Source organism: Aquarana catesbeiana, linkage group LG02, assembly GCF_042186555.1.
Source record: "Aquarana catesbeiana isolate 2022-GZ linkage group LG02, ASM4218655v1, whole genome shotgun sequence".
NCBI lineage: Eukaryota > Metazoa > Chordata > Amphibia > Anura > Ranidae > Aquarana > Aquarana catesbeiana.
In genome coordinates, this window is record NC_133325.1 from 108,684,212 (window position 1) to 108,697,798 (window position 13,587).

Here is a 13,587-nt window from a genome sequence, read left to right on the forward strand (position 1 = left end):
TGGGGCACTCGGCAGGGGGGAGGGGCCAGAAGTGCTGGCGGGGGATCTGAGAAGAGGAGGATTGGGGCTGCTCTGCTACACAGAGCAAGTAAGTATAACATGTTTTTTTTTTTTTCTCTACAGCCTGCTGGTTGAAAAAAAAAAAAAAAAAACTAACAGTGTATGGCCAGCTTTAGATCGAGTTAGTTTTAAATGGATGTTATGAGATAACAAATTAAAGCTACACTTCAGCTAACACATTTTAAGCAGTTACTGTACAACAACACTTTTTTTTTTTTTTCTATTTGGGAAAAAAGGTTTAAGTCCTATGAATAAAAGCTGAAAGTTATAACCACTCTTGCAAGTGCAATATTCATTGTCCCAACCCTCTTATAGACACATTTGTTGGACAGCATAGTCCCATACAGGAAATGCAAAAATAACATATTTACTGGAAGGATTAAAAATGCTGTTAGAGGAGACGCAAAAATAAAAAAACCCTCAAAAAGTGCTGTGTTAATGCTAGTGAGAGACTACATCACATTTCTCATTTTTTTCTTTAGTCCAAAGTTATACTTTATGTGAGATAAAGAGCTTACTCTAATCTGGCAGCCTTTGACTTGTTGCAGTGAAAGTGGCAAATCACCACTTTTATATATTCAGGATATTATTCCTCTGAATATGAATACATGTATACTTACAGCACAAGATCTTTATGGACATAGTGTGAGTCTTGTTTTCTGATTGAATAAACGATCGCATTCCAATGACAAAGATGTTCCCAAAGCAGGTAATGCAGGCTATCACCCAGACAAAGACCCGGAGGATGGTGTTGGCCAGGAGGTTTTCAAATGATGAGATACCGTCTGTAAGTGGTGTACATACCCGCACATGAGGTGCATAAGAACAATATCTAAATTTTTTAAAATATCTTTTAAAAAAAGAAAAGAAAGCATAATTTCAAGATTGGAAAAAAGGAGACTCCCTTAAAAAAAATAAACAAAATGATGTATACATATACAGCACATATATTTTTATCTAACACACATTATTTTTTGTCTGGTGGGTTGACAGAGAAGCTTAAATTCTATCCATAAAATCATAAAACCTGGTAACAAATATTAAAACATATTGATAATGTAATTTTGAATTTTGTGTATGCAGCTGCACAAATATACAATTTACAGCAAGGAAATCTATTCTCTACATATGCAGAAACTGGAGCTAATGAAATCCTTGCCTAATCCAGGGCTAAACATTCTTATGCCCCGTACACACGATCAGAAATTCCCTCAGAAAAAACTTGAATGTTTTTTCCAACAGAATTCCGCTCAAGCTTGCCTTGCATACACACAGTCACACAAAAGTTCTCTGAACTTTCGACCATCAAGAAAGCGGTGACGTACAACACTACGACGAGCCGAGAAAATTAAGTTCAGTGCTTCCGAGCATGCGTCGAATTGTTTCCGAGCATGCGTGATTTTTTGTGCGTCCGAATTGCATACAGACGAACACATTTTCGGATAGGAACTTTTTCCGAACGAAAAATAGAGAACCTGCTCTCAATCTTTTGCTGGTTGGAATTCTGCCAGCAAAAGTCCGATGGAGCATACACACGGTCAGAAAATCTGACCAAAAGCTCACATCCGACTATTGTTGGCGGAATTTCTGATCGTGTGTACAGGGCATTAGAAGGAACATTATTTTATTATCTTTTCAAAGTTGTGCTTTACCAAATTAGTGAAAAGGTTTATTTATTGGACACAGAAAATAATGATTTCTCTTTTATGACAAATCCTAAATGGTAGACATACTTTTGAATGTAGGTAGCTGTAAAGTCAGAGGACCACTATATTATCTATAGTTCCACTGTAACTTACTGTGAGCAGGCAGCTTTTTATTGCAGAAGAGATGTGCAATGTTTCTTCTACAATAAACTATACCTCAGTAGACAATAATGTGCTGCACTTTAATAAAGATGAAAAACACCACCGTGCTAGATAATTTTTACAGACAATCTATTGACTGGAATGGTACCAGCTGATTGGAGAAAAGCCAATGTAGCACCAATATTTAAAAAGGGCCCAAAAAACATCCCTGGGAATTACAGACCAGTTAGCCTAACATCAATAGTATGTAAACTCTTGGAGGGGATGATAAGGGACTATATACAAGATTTTAGTAATAAGAATGATATCATTAGCAGTAATCAGCATGGATTCATGAAGAATCGTTCTTGCCAAACCAATCTATTAACCTTCTATGAGGAGGTGAGTTGCCATCCAGATAAAGGAAGGCCCGTAGACGTGGTGTATCTGGATTTTGCAAAAGCATTTGACACAGTTCCCTATAAACGTTTACTGTACAAAATAAGGTGCGTTGGCATGGACCATAGGGTGAGTACATGGATTGAAAACTGGCTACAAGGGCGTGTTCAGAGGGTGGTGATAAATGGGGAGTACTCAGAATGGTCAGGGGTGGGTAGTGGGGTTCCCCAGGGTTCTGTGCTGGGACCAATCCTATTTAATTTGTTCATAAACGACCTGGAGGATGGGATAAACAGTTCAATCTCTGTATTTGCAGACGATACTAAGCTAAGCAGGGCAATAACTTCTCCGCAGGATGTGGAAATCTTGCAAAAAGACCTGAACAAATTAATGGGGTGGGCGACTACATGGCAAATGAGGTTCAATGTAGAAAAATGTAAAATAATGCATTTGGGTGGCAAAAATATGAATGCAATCTATACACTGGGGGGAGAACCTCTGGGGGAATCTAGGATGGAAAAGGACCTGGGGGTCCTAGTGGATGATAGGCTCAGCAATGGCATGCAATGCCAAGCTGCTGCTAATAAAGCAAACAGAATATTGGCATGCATTAAAAGGGGGATCAACTGCAGAGATAAAACGATAATTCTCCCGCTCTACAAGACTCTGGTCCGGCCGCACCTGGAGTATGCTGTCCAGTTCTGGGCACCAGTCCTCAGGAGGGACGTACTGGAAATGGAGCGAGTACAAAGAAGGGCAACAAAGCTAATAAAGGGTCTGGAGGATCTTAGTTATGAGGAAAGGTTGCAAGCACTGAACTTATTCTCTCTGGAGAAGAGACGCTTGAGAGGGGATATGATTTCAATTTACAAATACTGTACTGGTGACCCCACAATAGGGATAAAACTTTTTCGCAGAAGAAAGTTTAATAAGACTCGTGGCCACTCATTACAATTAGAAGAAAAGAGGTTTAACCTTAAACTACGTAGAGGGTTCTTTACTGTAAGAGCGGCAAGGATGTGGAATTCCCTTCCACAGGCGGTGGTCTCAGCGGGGAGCATTGATAGCTTCAAGAAACTATTAGATAATCACCTGAATGACCGCAATATACAGGGATATGTAATGTAATACTGACACATAATCACACACATAGGTTGGACTTGATGGACTTGTGTCTTTTTTCAACCTCACCTACTATGTAAAAGATAGCAGGGTAGAGAAAGTCCACATTACAAATCACAAAGATCCCAATGTATAAAATGTCCAAATAAAATTACAAAGTCTACTTAAAGACAATAAAGTGTATTCCACGCCAGTGAATAAACCTCCACCACATATATTTTATGTGTGGCTTGCCGGAACTACATGACCTTCAGATTATAGAAAGGTCATGTATGGCATATGTTGTGTTGCGAATCCACCACAATGGCACTCTTTAGTAACCACCCACTGGTTGCAGGCTGGACACAGATCCACTTTAGACACTCCGCTGTATACAAACGTGGCCCAAAATGCACTACCAAATTCCTCACATATGGCATTGCTAGCAATCTAGTCAAATTCCACCTCTGGGGACTCTTGCCCTTTGAGAGCATCATTTTTGATGAAATTAGTCAAGGTAGAACTACGCTGATGTCGTCACTCACTGGAAGAGTCCCCGGTGTGGAATTTGGTTGACTTGTGTATAAAGCAGTGTTTTATTTCCTGCTTATGTGAGATCAATTTCTGTTTTTTTAAATAAAATTCCTGGCAGATTTACACTATGTGCAGCATGGGTCTCCTCCTTTTTTCTCTGTAGTCACGTGGGGGACTTGAAGCAAGCATGGTAGCTTGCTAGCGGTGCCACATGTTAGGAATTTGTGAGTGCTTTTTAAGCCATGTTTGTATACAGGGGAGTGTCCAAAGTGAGCCTGTGTCTAGCCTGCAACCAGTGGGTGGTTCCTGAAGAGTGCCATTGTGGTGCACCTGCTTAACAACATAAGCCATACAGGACCTTTCTATAATCTGAAGGTCATGTAGTTCTGGTAAGCCTTACATTAAAATTTCTGTGGTGTGGGTTGACTCAATGGCATGGATAACACTTTATTGTCTTCAAGTGGACTTTGTAATGTTGTGCCCTGATTATCAGTGCAGCCCCATCAGTGCCATCAGTGCTGCCTATCAGTATCCATCAGTTCTGCCTATCTGTGCAGCCTCATCAGTGCATCCCCATTAGTGCCGCCTTATCAGTGCCCATCAGTGCGGCCTCATCAGCACACATCAGTGACGAAGAAAAGAGTTACTTATTTGCAAAATTTTATAACAGAAACTAAGAACATTTTTTAAAAACATTTTTTGTTTGTTTAGCAAACAATAAAAAACCCAGTGGTAAATTAAATACCACCAAAGGAAAATTCTATCTGTCTAAAAAAAAATTAATGATAATAATATGGGTACAGTGTTGCATGACCATGCAAGGGAAGGGGTGAAAGTGCCAGTATTGAAGTGGTTAAGCTATCTTCCATTAGCATCTCCCTTCACCTCTCCCTCAGTGTTGGGACCCATCTTCCTGTATACTAGACTCCGCAGCATTTCGCTTCTGTCAAACTGAAATAAATAAGGTGTTTTTCTGTAGTATACTCGTCTCTCTCTCAGTTTCATACTATAGCTCTGCCCAGCCAGGCATGCTCCCTGACGTTACTTTCTCTCTTTTCCAGGTGTACTATTACTCACAGCAGAGAACTCTTAGCATGGCCTAAAAAGTCTTTTGCATCCATCTAAAAGTCCACTTCATACCGTCACAAAAGTCAAGGTGACCATAGTTGGTTCTTGTGGGTGTTAACCTACATAACCCAGGGCTTTAGCTCTGTTAAGGGCCCTTGGCAGCAATGGACTACATTCACATGGCTTCTGGGGTGTTTCACTCCCATGCCCCGTCTCATTAGCCTCAGTGCAGCACTAGGTTCCTGGTTGCAGGAAGGAAAATTGCATCATCTATGGCCTGCCTTAGTCTTACTGCTTACCACCTTATTTTTAGCCAATATCTATGCCTGATGGCCTAAATTACGGATACCCTGTTTCCCCGAAAATAAGACCTAGCGTGATTGCCGGTGATGGCTGCAATATAAGCCCTACCCCCCAAATAAGCCCTAGTTAAAGTCCTTGTAGGTCTTATTTTCAGGGTAGGGCTTATTTTCAGGGAAACAGGGCAGGGCTTATTTGGGGGGTAGGGCTTATATTGCAGCCATCACTGACAATCACGCTAGGTCTTATTTTCGGGGAAACAGGGTAGAAAGGTGGCACTAAGAGTGGGCAAAAAGTATACATAATAGGTGTTTGTGTTAATAAATTACTGTGCCTTTCAATAGATACATACATGTGAGTGAGATTCTTCATTGGCTGGAACATTCTTGCGCTTATATTCGGAATTTCAATTTTTTCCAGAGCTCTAAAAAAATAATTTTACATTTTTTAAATAGATGACATAAGAAAAAAATATAAATATTAGTGACATAGAGTTCAGTATGTATCCACCTTTGAAAATGTACAGACTGTAACCTTTGAGTCACATGGGGGCTAAAATTCTGCCCATTTTTTGCATGCATAATAACATTTTATAGGTGCATAACTTTTCTATACTGGATTTATTCATGACTCCTTATAGTAGTGGTCTTTAAACTGTGGCCCAAGGGCCAGATGTGACCCTTTGCCTGCCTTTATCTGGCCCATGGGCACTATTCTATCTGCTGACACCAACAATAGGGCATAATTCCAGTCACTGACTCCAACAATGGGATACTATTCTGCCCACTGACACTAACCATAGGGCCCGACTCCTCCTAATGACACCAACTTTGGAGCACAATTGCTTCCTTTGACACCAACAATGGGGCACTATTCCTCCTAAAGACATCAAAGATGGGGTACTGTTTACTCCCACTGATGCCAAGACATTTTCTTCTTCCCTGGCCACAATCCGGCCATCCTACAGTTTGAAGGACAGTCAACTGCCCCTTTGTTTGGAAAGTCGGAAGACACCTATGTCCTTGGTTCAAATCCCAACCAATGCATTAAAGGGATATTAAAGCCTTGTTTTTTTTTTCTCTAAATAACAAACATGTTATACTTACCTGCTCTGTGCAGTGGTTTTGCACAGAACAGCCCCAATCCTCTTCTTCTCGGGGGCCCTCGCTGGCGGTCCTGGCTCCTCCCTCCTGCCGGGTACCCCCTAAGCAAGCAACTTGCTCTTGGGGCACCAAAGCAGGCATGCTCCCCAGCCGTGGCTCTGTGTGTCCATCCACACACGGAGCCACAGCTCGGCACCACCCCCTCCATCTCCTGATTGGCTCACTGGCTGTGATTGACAACAGCGGAAGTCAATGGTTCCTGCTGCTGCCAAAAGCCAATAAGGAGTGTGAGTCCCCGGAGAGCCAATGGAATGAGGGGGGCTCAGGTAAGTCTTAGGAGGGGCTGCTGCACACAGAAGGCTTTTTACCTGCATGCATAAAATGCATGCAGGTAAAAAACCTTGTGCCTCTACAACCACTTTATTTGCATAGAGGTTGCATTTTCTCCCTGTGCTTGTGTGGATGTACTCTGCTTTTCTCCCATGCTCATTGGTTAATTGGCTCTAGTATGTAAAACATATACACTATATTATCAAAAGTACTAAGACACCTTCCTTTACACGCACATGAACTTTAATGGCATTCCAGTCTTAGTTCGTAGGGTTCAGTATTGAGTTGGCCCACCCTTTGCAGCTATAACAACTTCAACTCTTCTGCAAAGGCTGTCCACAAGGTTTAGGAGTGTGTCTATGGGAATGTTTGACCATTCTAACAAAGGTCAGGTTTGTGAGGTCAGGCACTGATGTTAGACGAAAAGGCTTGGCTCGCAGTCTCGGTTCTAATTCATCTGAAAGGTGTTCTATAGGGTCAAGGTCAGGACTCTGTGCAGGCCAGTCAAGTTCCTCCACCCCAAACTCCCTCATCCATGACTTTATGGACCTTGCTTTGTGCACTGGACCAAATCATTTGGTAGAGGGAGGATTATGGTGTGGGGTTGTTTTTCAGGGGTTGGGCTTGGCCCCTTAGTTCCAGTGAAGGAAACTCTTAAGGTGTCAGCATACCAAGACGTTTTGGACAATTTCATGCTCCCAACTTTGTGGGAACAATTTGGGGATGGCCCGTTCCTGTTCCATCATGACTGCGCAGCAATGCACAAAGAAGGTCCATAAAGACATGGATGAGCGGGTTTGGGTTGGAAAAACTTGACTGGCCTGCACAGAGCCCTGACCTCAACCCGATAGTACACATTTGGGACGAATTAGAGCGGAGACTGCGAGCCAGGCTTTCTTGTCCACACCAGTACCTGACCTCACAAATGCGCTTCTGGAGGAATGGTCAAACATTCCCATAGACACACTCCTAAACCTTGTGGACAGCCTTCCCAGAAGAGTTGAAGTTGTTATAGCTGCAAAGTGTGGGCCAACTTAAAGTGATTGTAAAGTTTCGTTTTAAAAAGAAATAAATAAAAAACATGGTATACTTACCTGCTTTGTTGCAGTGGTTTTACACAGAACAGCCCAGATCCTCTTCTTTTCAGGTCCATCTTCTGTGCTCCTGGCTCCTCCCTCCTGATGAGTGCCCCCACAGTAAGCAGCAAGCTATGGGGGCACCTGAGCCGAGCTGCAGCTTCCTGTGTCCATTCAGACATGGAGCTGCTGTTCTGCCCCGCCCCCTCTCTCTCCTGATTGGCTAACTGACTTTTATTGACAGTCGCGATAGCCAATGGTGCTGCTGTGTCTCAGCCAATCAGGAAGGAGAGTCCCGGATGGCCGAGGGACTCGTGAACATCGCTGGACAGAGACGGGGCTCAGGTAAGTATTAGGGGGTGCTGGGGCGGCTGCTACACACAGAAGGATTTTTATCTTAATGCATAGAATGCATTAAGATAAAAAAAAACCTTCTGCCTTTACAACTCCTTTATTATTGAACCCTACAGACGAAGACTGGGATGGTATTAAAGTTCATGTGCGTGTAAAGGCAGGCGTCCCAATACTTTTGGTAATATGTGTGAATTTGAGATCTTGAGATTGTATGCTTCTTGAGTGCAGCAATTAATGTGAATGTATAATATGCAATGAGCTGTATAATATGCAATGTGCTGTATAAATGTTTGGTGCTATATAAATACCTGTAATAATATTAATATGGCGGGGTGGTGACTTCACGCGCTCTATCTTTTTCAATCGGAGAAGGCTTTGCATTCTTGCAGAGAATGCAAATCGTTCTCTGAATGGCGCCCATGCTGAGTGGCCGACTTACTGGGGTTGATTTACTAAAGGCAAATAGACTGTGCACTTTGCAAAGTGCAGTGGCACTCTGCAAGTGCAGTTGCTCCAGAGCTTAGTAAATGAGGTAAAGCTTTACTTCACAAAGAATACCCAGTCACATACAAGGAAAATTAAAAAAAAATTTTTGCTTGCATATGATTGGATGATGGAATTCAGCAGAGCCTTTCCTCATTTACTAAGCTCTGGAGCAACTGCTCTTGCAGAGTGCAGCTGCACATTGCAAAGTGCACAGTATATTTTCCTTTAGTAAATCAACCCCACTGTGTTCAGATTGCAGCAGTGCAGCCACTCAGCATTGGGACCCGGAAGCAAGTTGAGATCACCGGAGTGATCAGCCAGGTGTGTTTTAAAACATAGTTACATTGGTCCAAGAAGGACCATTGTAACTATATACAAAATATCAATACCCGGAATTCTTCTATAAGCAGGTGCAAATAGTAAGAAGAGTATAAGCCTGAAATACAATACTTGGCTTCTGAGAGTTTAGTTTGTTGTTACAGAATTTAATCTGCATGCACCACAATTTAAAAAATAGTCACACGGATTGATACAGGTTATCAGTTTTTGATGCGGCATTTCATTTACAAAGAAATTGGAAAGGGACCTTATCTCTGACATTTCTGCCAGATTTGTGAGACCATTTCCATAGAAATTCATTTTTCTAAGGATGCGCCTTCAACTCTACAAAATACATTTCCTCATTGTAAAATATAAAGAGTCCTGAGCTGTAATGCAATGTATGGCTCCTAGGGTCATTACCATGATGTGCCAAGATCTAACAAGGCCATCATTATCCACAAGGATCAGTCAGGAGTGTGCTAAGGGAGAACGAAAGAGAGATTTTGTGCAACTCAGATCAGACGTAATTTTTCTCAAAGAGATTAATATATAAGGCTTATTATTGCTGCGGCACATTTACTGTGGTATTGGTTGCCACGTCGTGTAAATGTTCTAGCCCTCTCCTTGACCACCTTTACATCAGTCCAAGGATAGTGTAGCTGGAGCCTACTGGGCTGTATTTAGTCCACGGGGTCTACATGTAATTGTGAATGAAACTGCTAATAACTCCTCCATCCTCATTCTACAAAACATTACCATAGGTGGTAATGTGTTTACACAGAGTTAAAGTGTAACTATAGTCAAAACTTTTTTTTCATTTTGGGTAGAGAAAGAGACAGTTATAACCCCTGCCAGGTGTTTCCTTTTGCCATATGTGTCCTATAGGGGATATTTCTCTTCACTTCCTATTTCATAGCCAAAACAGGATTGGAGAGAAAAGTCCTCCAAAGGGAATCCTGGGATTTTACTAGGGTCACCAGAACTAGTGTCTCCATTGGAAGATTTCCCCTTTATTACTGTTCTGGTGTCAACCAGAAATTTGGAATCTTCTTTTACTTTCACTTTCGATGATAAAAGTAAACAGGACCAATAGAGAGGGTGAGTCTTCCTACCAGGGGCACAGACAGCATAAAAAAAACTGACAGGTGTTCTAATCACTCTATAGTGAGGGAAAAAAGTATTCGACCCCCTGCTGACAAAGAAATGATCAGTCTATAATTTTATTGGTAGGTTTATTTTAATAGAGAGAGACAGACTAACAACATAAATATCCAGAAAAACGCATTTCAAAAAAGTTATAAATGAATTTGCATTTCAATGAGTTTTAATGAGTGAAATAAGTATTTGATCCCCTATCAATTGTATCCAAAACCAAAAAAAAATATGTTGCCTTTAGTTCCACTTTATTATCACCTCCATACATCGTATATAAAGTAATAATAATACAAAGAGAAAAAAAAAGAGAAAGATTTTATTTTACTTACAGTGACTGAATATGTGGTAATGTTTCAAACTGCTCAGTATGAAGTGATAATGGATTACAACTGAGATTACTGCAATAAAAACATAATAAAACAAAGCTGTAAAAAGTCAAGCATGCTTATGAAAACACTTTACTGCACTTACACTTACGTTTTACTGCAATAATTACCACTACAGCTAATAGACAGGGATAACTTTGTATTGTTCTTATAATAATTCAATGTGTATAACAACATTGTGGAAAACAACCTATTGACTTTGACTTTTGGGGTGCTAGGATGAACTCCTGAACTTTTGCCTGTCCAGACCTGGTATGATTCAGGAGGGGGTGCACTCTCATCCTCCCCTTCCTTTCCAGCCAGGCTACATGTGTGGATTAAGGGTCTGGTATGGATTTTTCGGGAGACTTTTTTTTTTTTTTTTTTTTTTGCGTGGAGTTCCCTTTAAAATCTATACCAACTGGAAGGGTCTGGTATGGATGGTATGGATTTTCTGGAGGACATTACTGATTTTTTTTTTTGCATGAGATATCAGACTCAAAGGGTCTGGTGTACATTTTGGGAGGGACTCTAGCCAATTTTTTACAAAGAAAAAAAAAAGTGATACAGTTTAAATTGCTGGCAAATGACATTAATTTGCCAGCTTCTTAAAAAAAAAAAAAAAAACAGCAACAAAACTCCCCAAAAAACAGCATACAGAGTCCTCGAAAGGTCCCCAGAAAAACATAGCAGACCCTTGGAGGGATCTGTGTACTTTTTTTTTTTTTTTAAAGCAGCTGGCAATGAATGTTATTTGCTGGCAATTTCAAACACATTTTTCTTTTGTAAATGTCAGTGCTGCTGCAAAACTATGTGTGCATCACAGAGATGAACCTCTTCACAGGCAGGGTTAGGGCACCCCCAGGCATGTTATTTAAAGGGATTAGGCATTTTTAATGTTTCACTTCAAGCATTTAAAAATTCACTGCTTCTGGCCAAATGGAATCTTATGTTTTTTTTGCATTTGTACATGTTTCCCAGGGCAGTTCCCACCCCTCTCCCACACATACTCACTTTTGACACCCCTTGCCTTGCCCAGAGAATGAACATTGTTCATTTGACAGATTCAGTGGGGTTCAGGTTCGGCATCGGAACTTCTTTCAAAATTGTCAAACCCTGCCCAGTTTGAACTCAGGGCAGTTTGGCCCATCCCTAATTGTAATAACATATTATTTGTGAATATTTTTTTTTTTTTTTTTAATTTTACAAATTTACACATTTTTTTTGTTAAACGTATGTGTTTAAGTATGGTGGGAGAATAAAGTAATAAATAAAAACCTGACAGGATTCAAACTCTTCCTTACACTATCCAAAACAAAACAAAAAAGTTTTGGCTTTAGATATGCTTTAAATGTTTTGAACTACTGCATCCAATTCTACTAATCCAAGCTGCATTCAGACAACATTTATAAGTGTAATTTAAAGGGAATCCATTGTCAAGAAAAAAAACAGGCAGACACAGAAGTTCATCAGATTGATGAATGCTTTTTTCAGGTCTATCAATATAATGACTAATGTTACAACAGGGGAAAAATTTAGAACATCTCTTACATCTTTGTTGCTGTCTAAGTCTCTGTTGAGGACATCTCCCCATATGTATGGCAGTAATTCCGCGCTTAGGAAGAGAAGGGACTGCTGCCCCCCTACAAATGAATATCACCAAGGTGATATCCAAAAAATGGGTAATGATCTAGACAGGGGTGTTGGCGCTGTCCGGCTATATGCACATAAAGGTATATAAAAAACTACTCAGATAAATAAAGCAGAAGTACTTGTGAAAGAGGTGATGCGTGTAAACAATACGTAACAGGGCTAGGGTGTATTAAATGCAAACAATACCCTAGGCAGATAATAATACTAATAAAGTGCTGCGTGCTCCTGAAAGTGAAAAATGTGCCTTAGTTCCAATTAATCAAATGTCCATATGTGTGTAAAGGAATATACCACTAATGCAAAGTGTGTAAAATACAAACAGTCTCCCTGGCATAAAAATGCAGTAAAGTGCAAAGTGCTCCTGAACAAATGTGTCTTAACCTCAATGCATCAAATACCATAAAAATAAAAATAAAAAATAAAAAATGTACCCGCAGGTGAATAAACAATAGTGGCAATCAAAACAGAAATTTTGCAAATCAGGCACACAATTTGTGGCATAAAAATGGAAAAAATAATAATTTAGAAGATATCCCCAACAAGTGTGCATAAAAATATATAGAAAGGTATATAAATGTCCAAAGTTCAAAATCCCAAAAAATGTGTCCTTATAGTGAAAAAACAGTGATCTCATCTTTAACTGATGTAGTCCCCGTCCTCCACCGCACCCCCACTCGTGCTTGCACTCACCGGACTACCTCACCCCTGCAGGGGTAAAGGCCTAGGCGTGGCCTCGTGATACGCACACGTCAGTACCTTCTCTGTGTTTGTTCCGGTTTCCAGCTGTGAGCGGTGGAACGCACGCCACACCACGCAGTAATGTATGGCATATGGTATTGAACTTTGGACATTTATATACCTTTCTATATATTTTTATGCACACTTGTTGGGGATATCTTCTAAATTATTATTTTTTCCATTTTTATGCCACAAATTGTGTGCCTGATTTGCAAAATTTCTGTTTTGATTGCCACTATTGTTTATTCACCTGCGGGTACATTTTTTATTTTTTATTTTTATTTTTATGGTATTTGATGCATTGAGGTTAAGACACATTTGTTCAGGAGCACTTTGCACTTTACTGCATTTTTATGCCAGGGAGACTGTTTGTATTTTACACACTTTGCATTAGTGGTATATTCCTTTACACATATATGGACATTTGATTAATTGGAACTAAGGCACATTTTTCACTTTCAGGAGCACGCAGCACTTTATTAGTATTATTATCTGCCTAGGGTATTGTTTGCATTTAATACACCCTAGCCCTGTTACGTATTGTTTACACGCATCACCTCTTTCACAAGTACTTCTGCTTTATTTATCTGAGTAGTTTTTTATATACCTTTATGTGCATATAGCCGGACATCTCCCCATACTTTCTTCTCCAGGGACAATAATAACTGTGACAGCTCCTGAGAATAAATTTCTTTAACAGGGACAAAGATAGTAAGCAAGACCTGAAAGAGATTCTTTTGCCCCGTACACACGAGCG

General features: G+C 40.4%; 1 protein-coding gene across 1 annotated transcript in view; it reads right to left on the reverse strand.

Moving 5' to 3' along the window:
• The window catches only part of RXFP2 (relaxin family peptide receptor 2), a 512,938-nt gene that overhangs the window by 28,090 nt on the left and 471,261 nt on the right, over window positions 1-13,587 (reverse strand). Inside the window, exons 13-15 of the mRNA XM_073613352.1 lie at window positions 10,404-10,472; window positions 5,602-5,673; window positions 681-910 (exon numbers count right to left, since the gene is read on the reverse strand). Coding sequence (XP_073469453.1) covers window positions 681-910; window positions 5,602-5,673; window positions 10,404-10,472 — 371 coding nt within the window. The remainder of the gene's footprint in view (window positions 1-680; window positions 911-5,601; window positions 5,674-10,403; window positions 10,473-13,587) is intronic.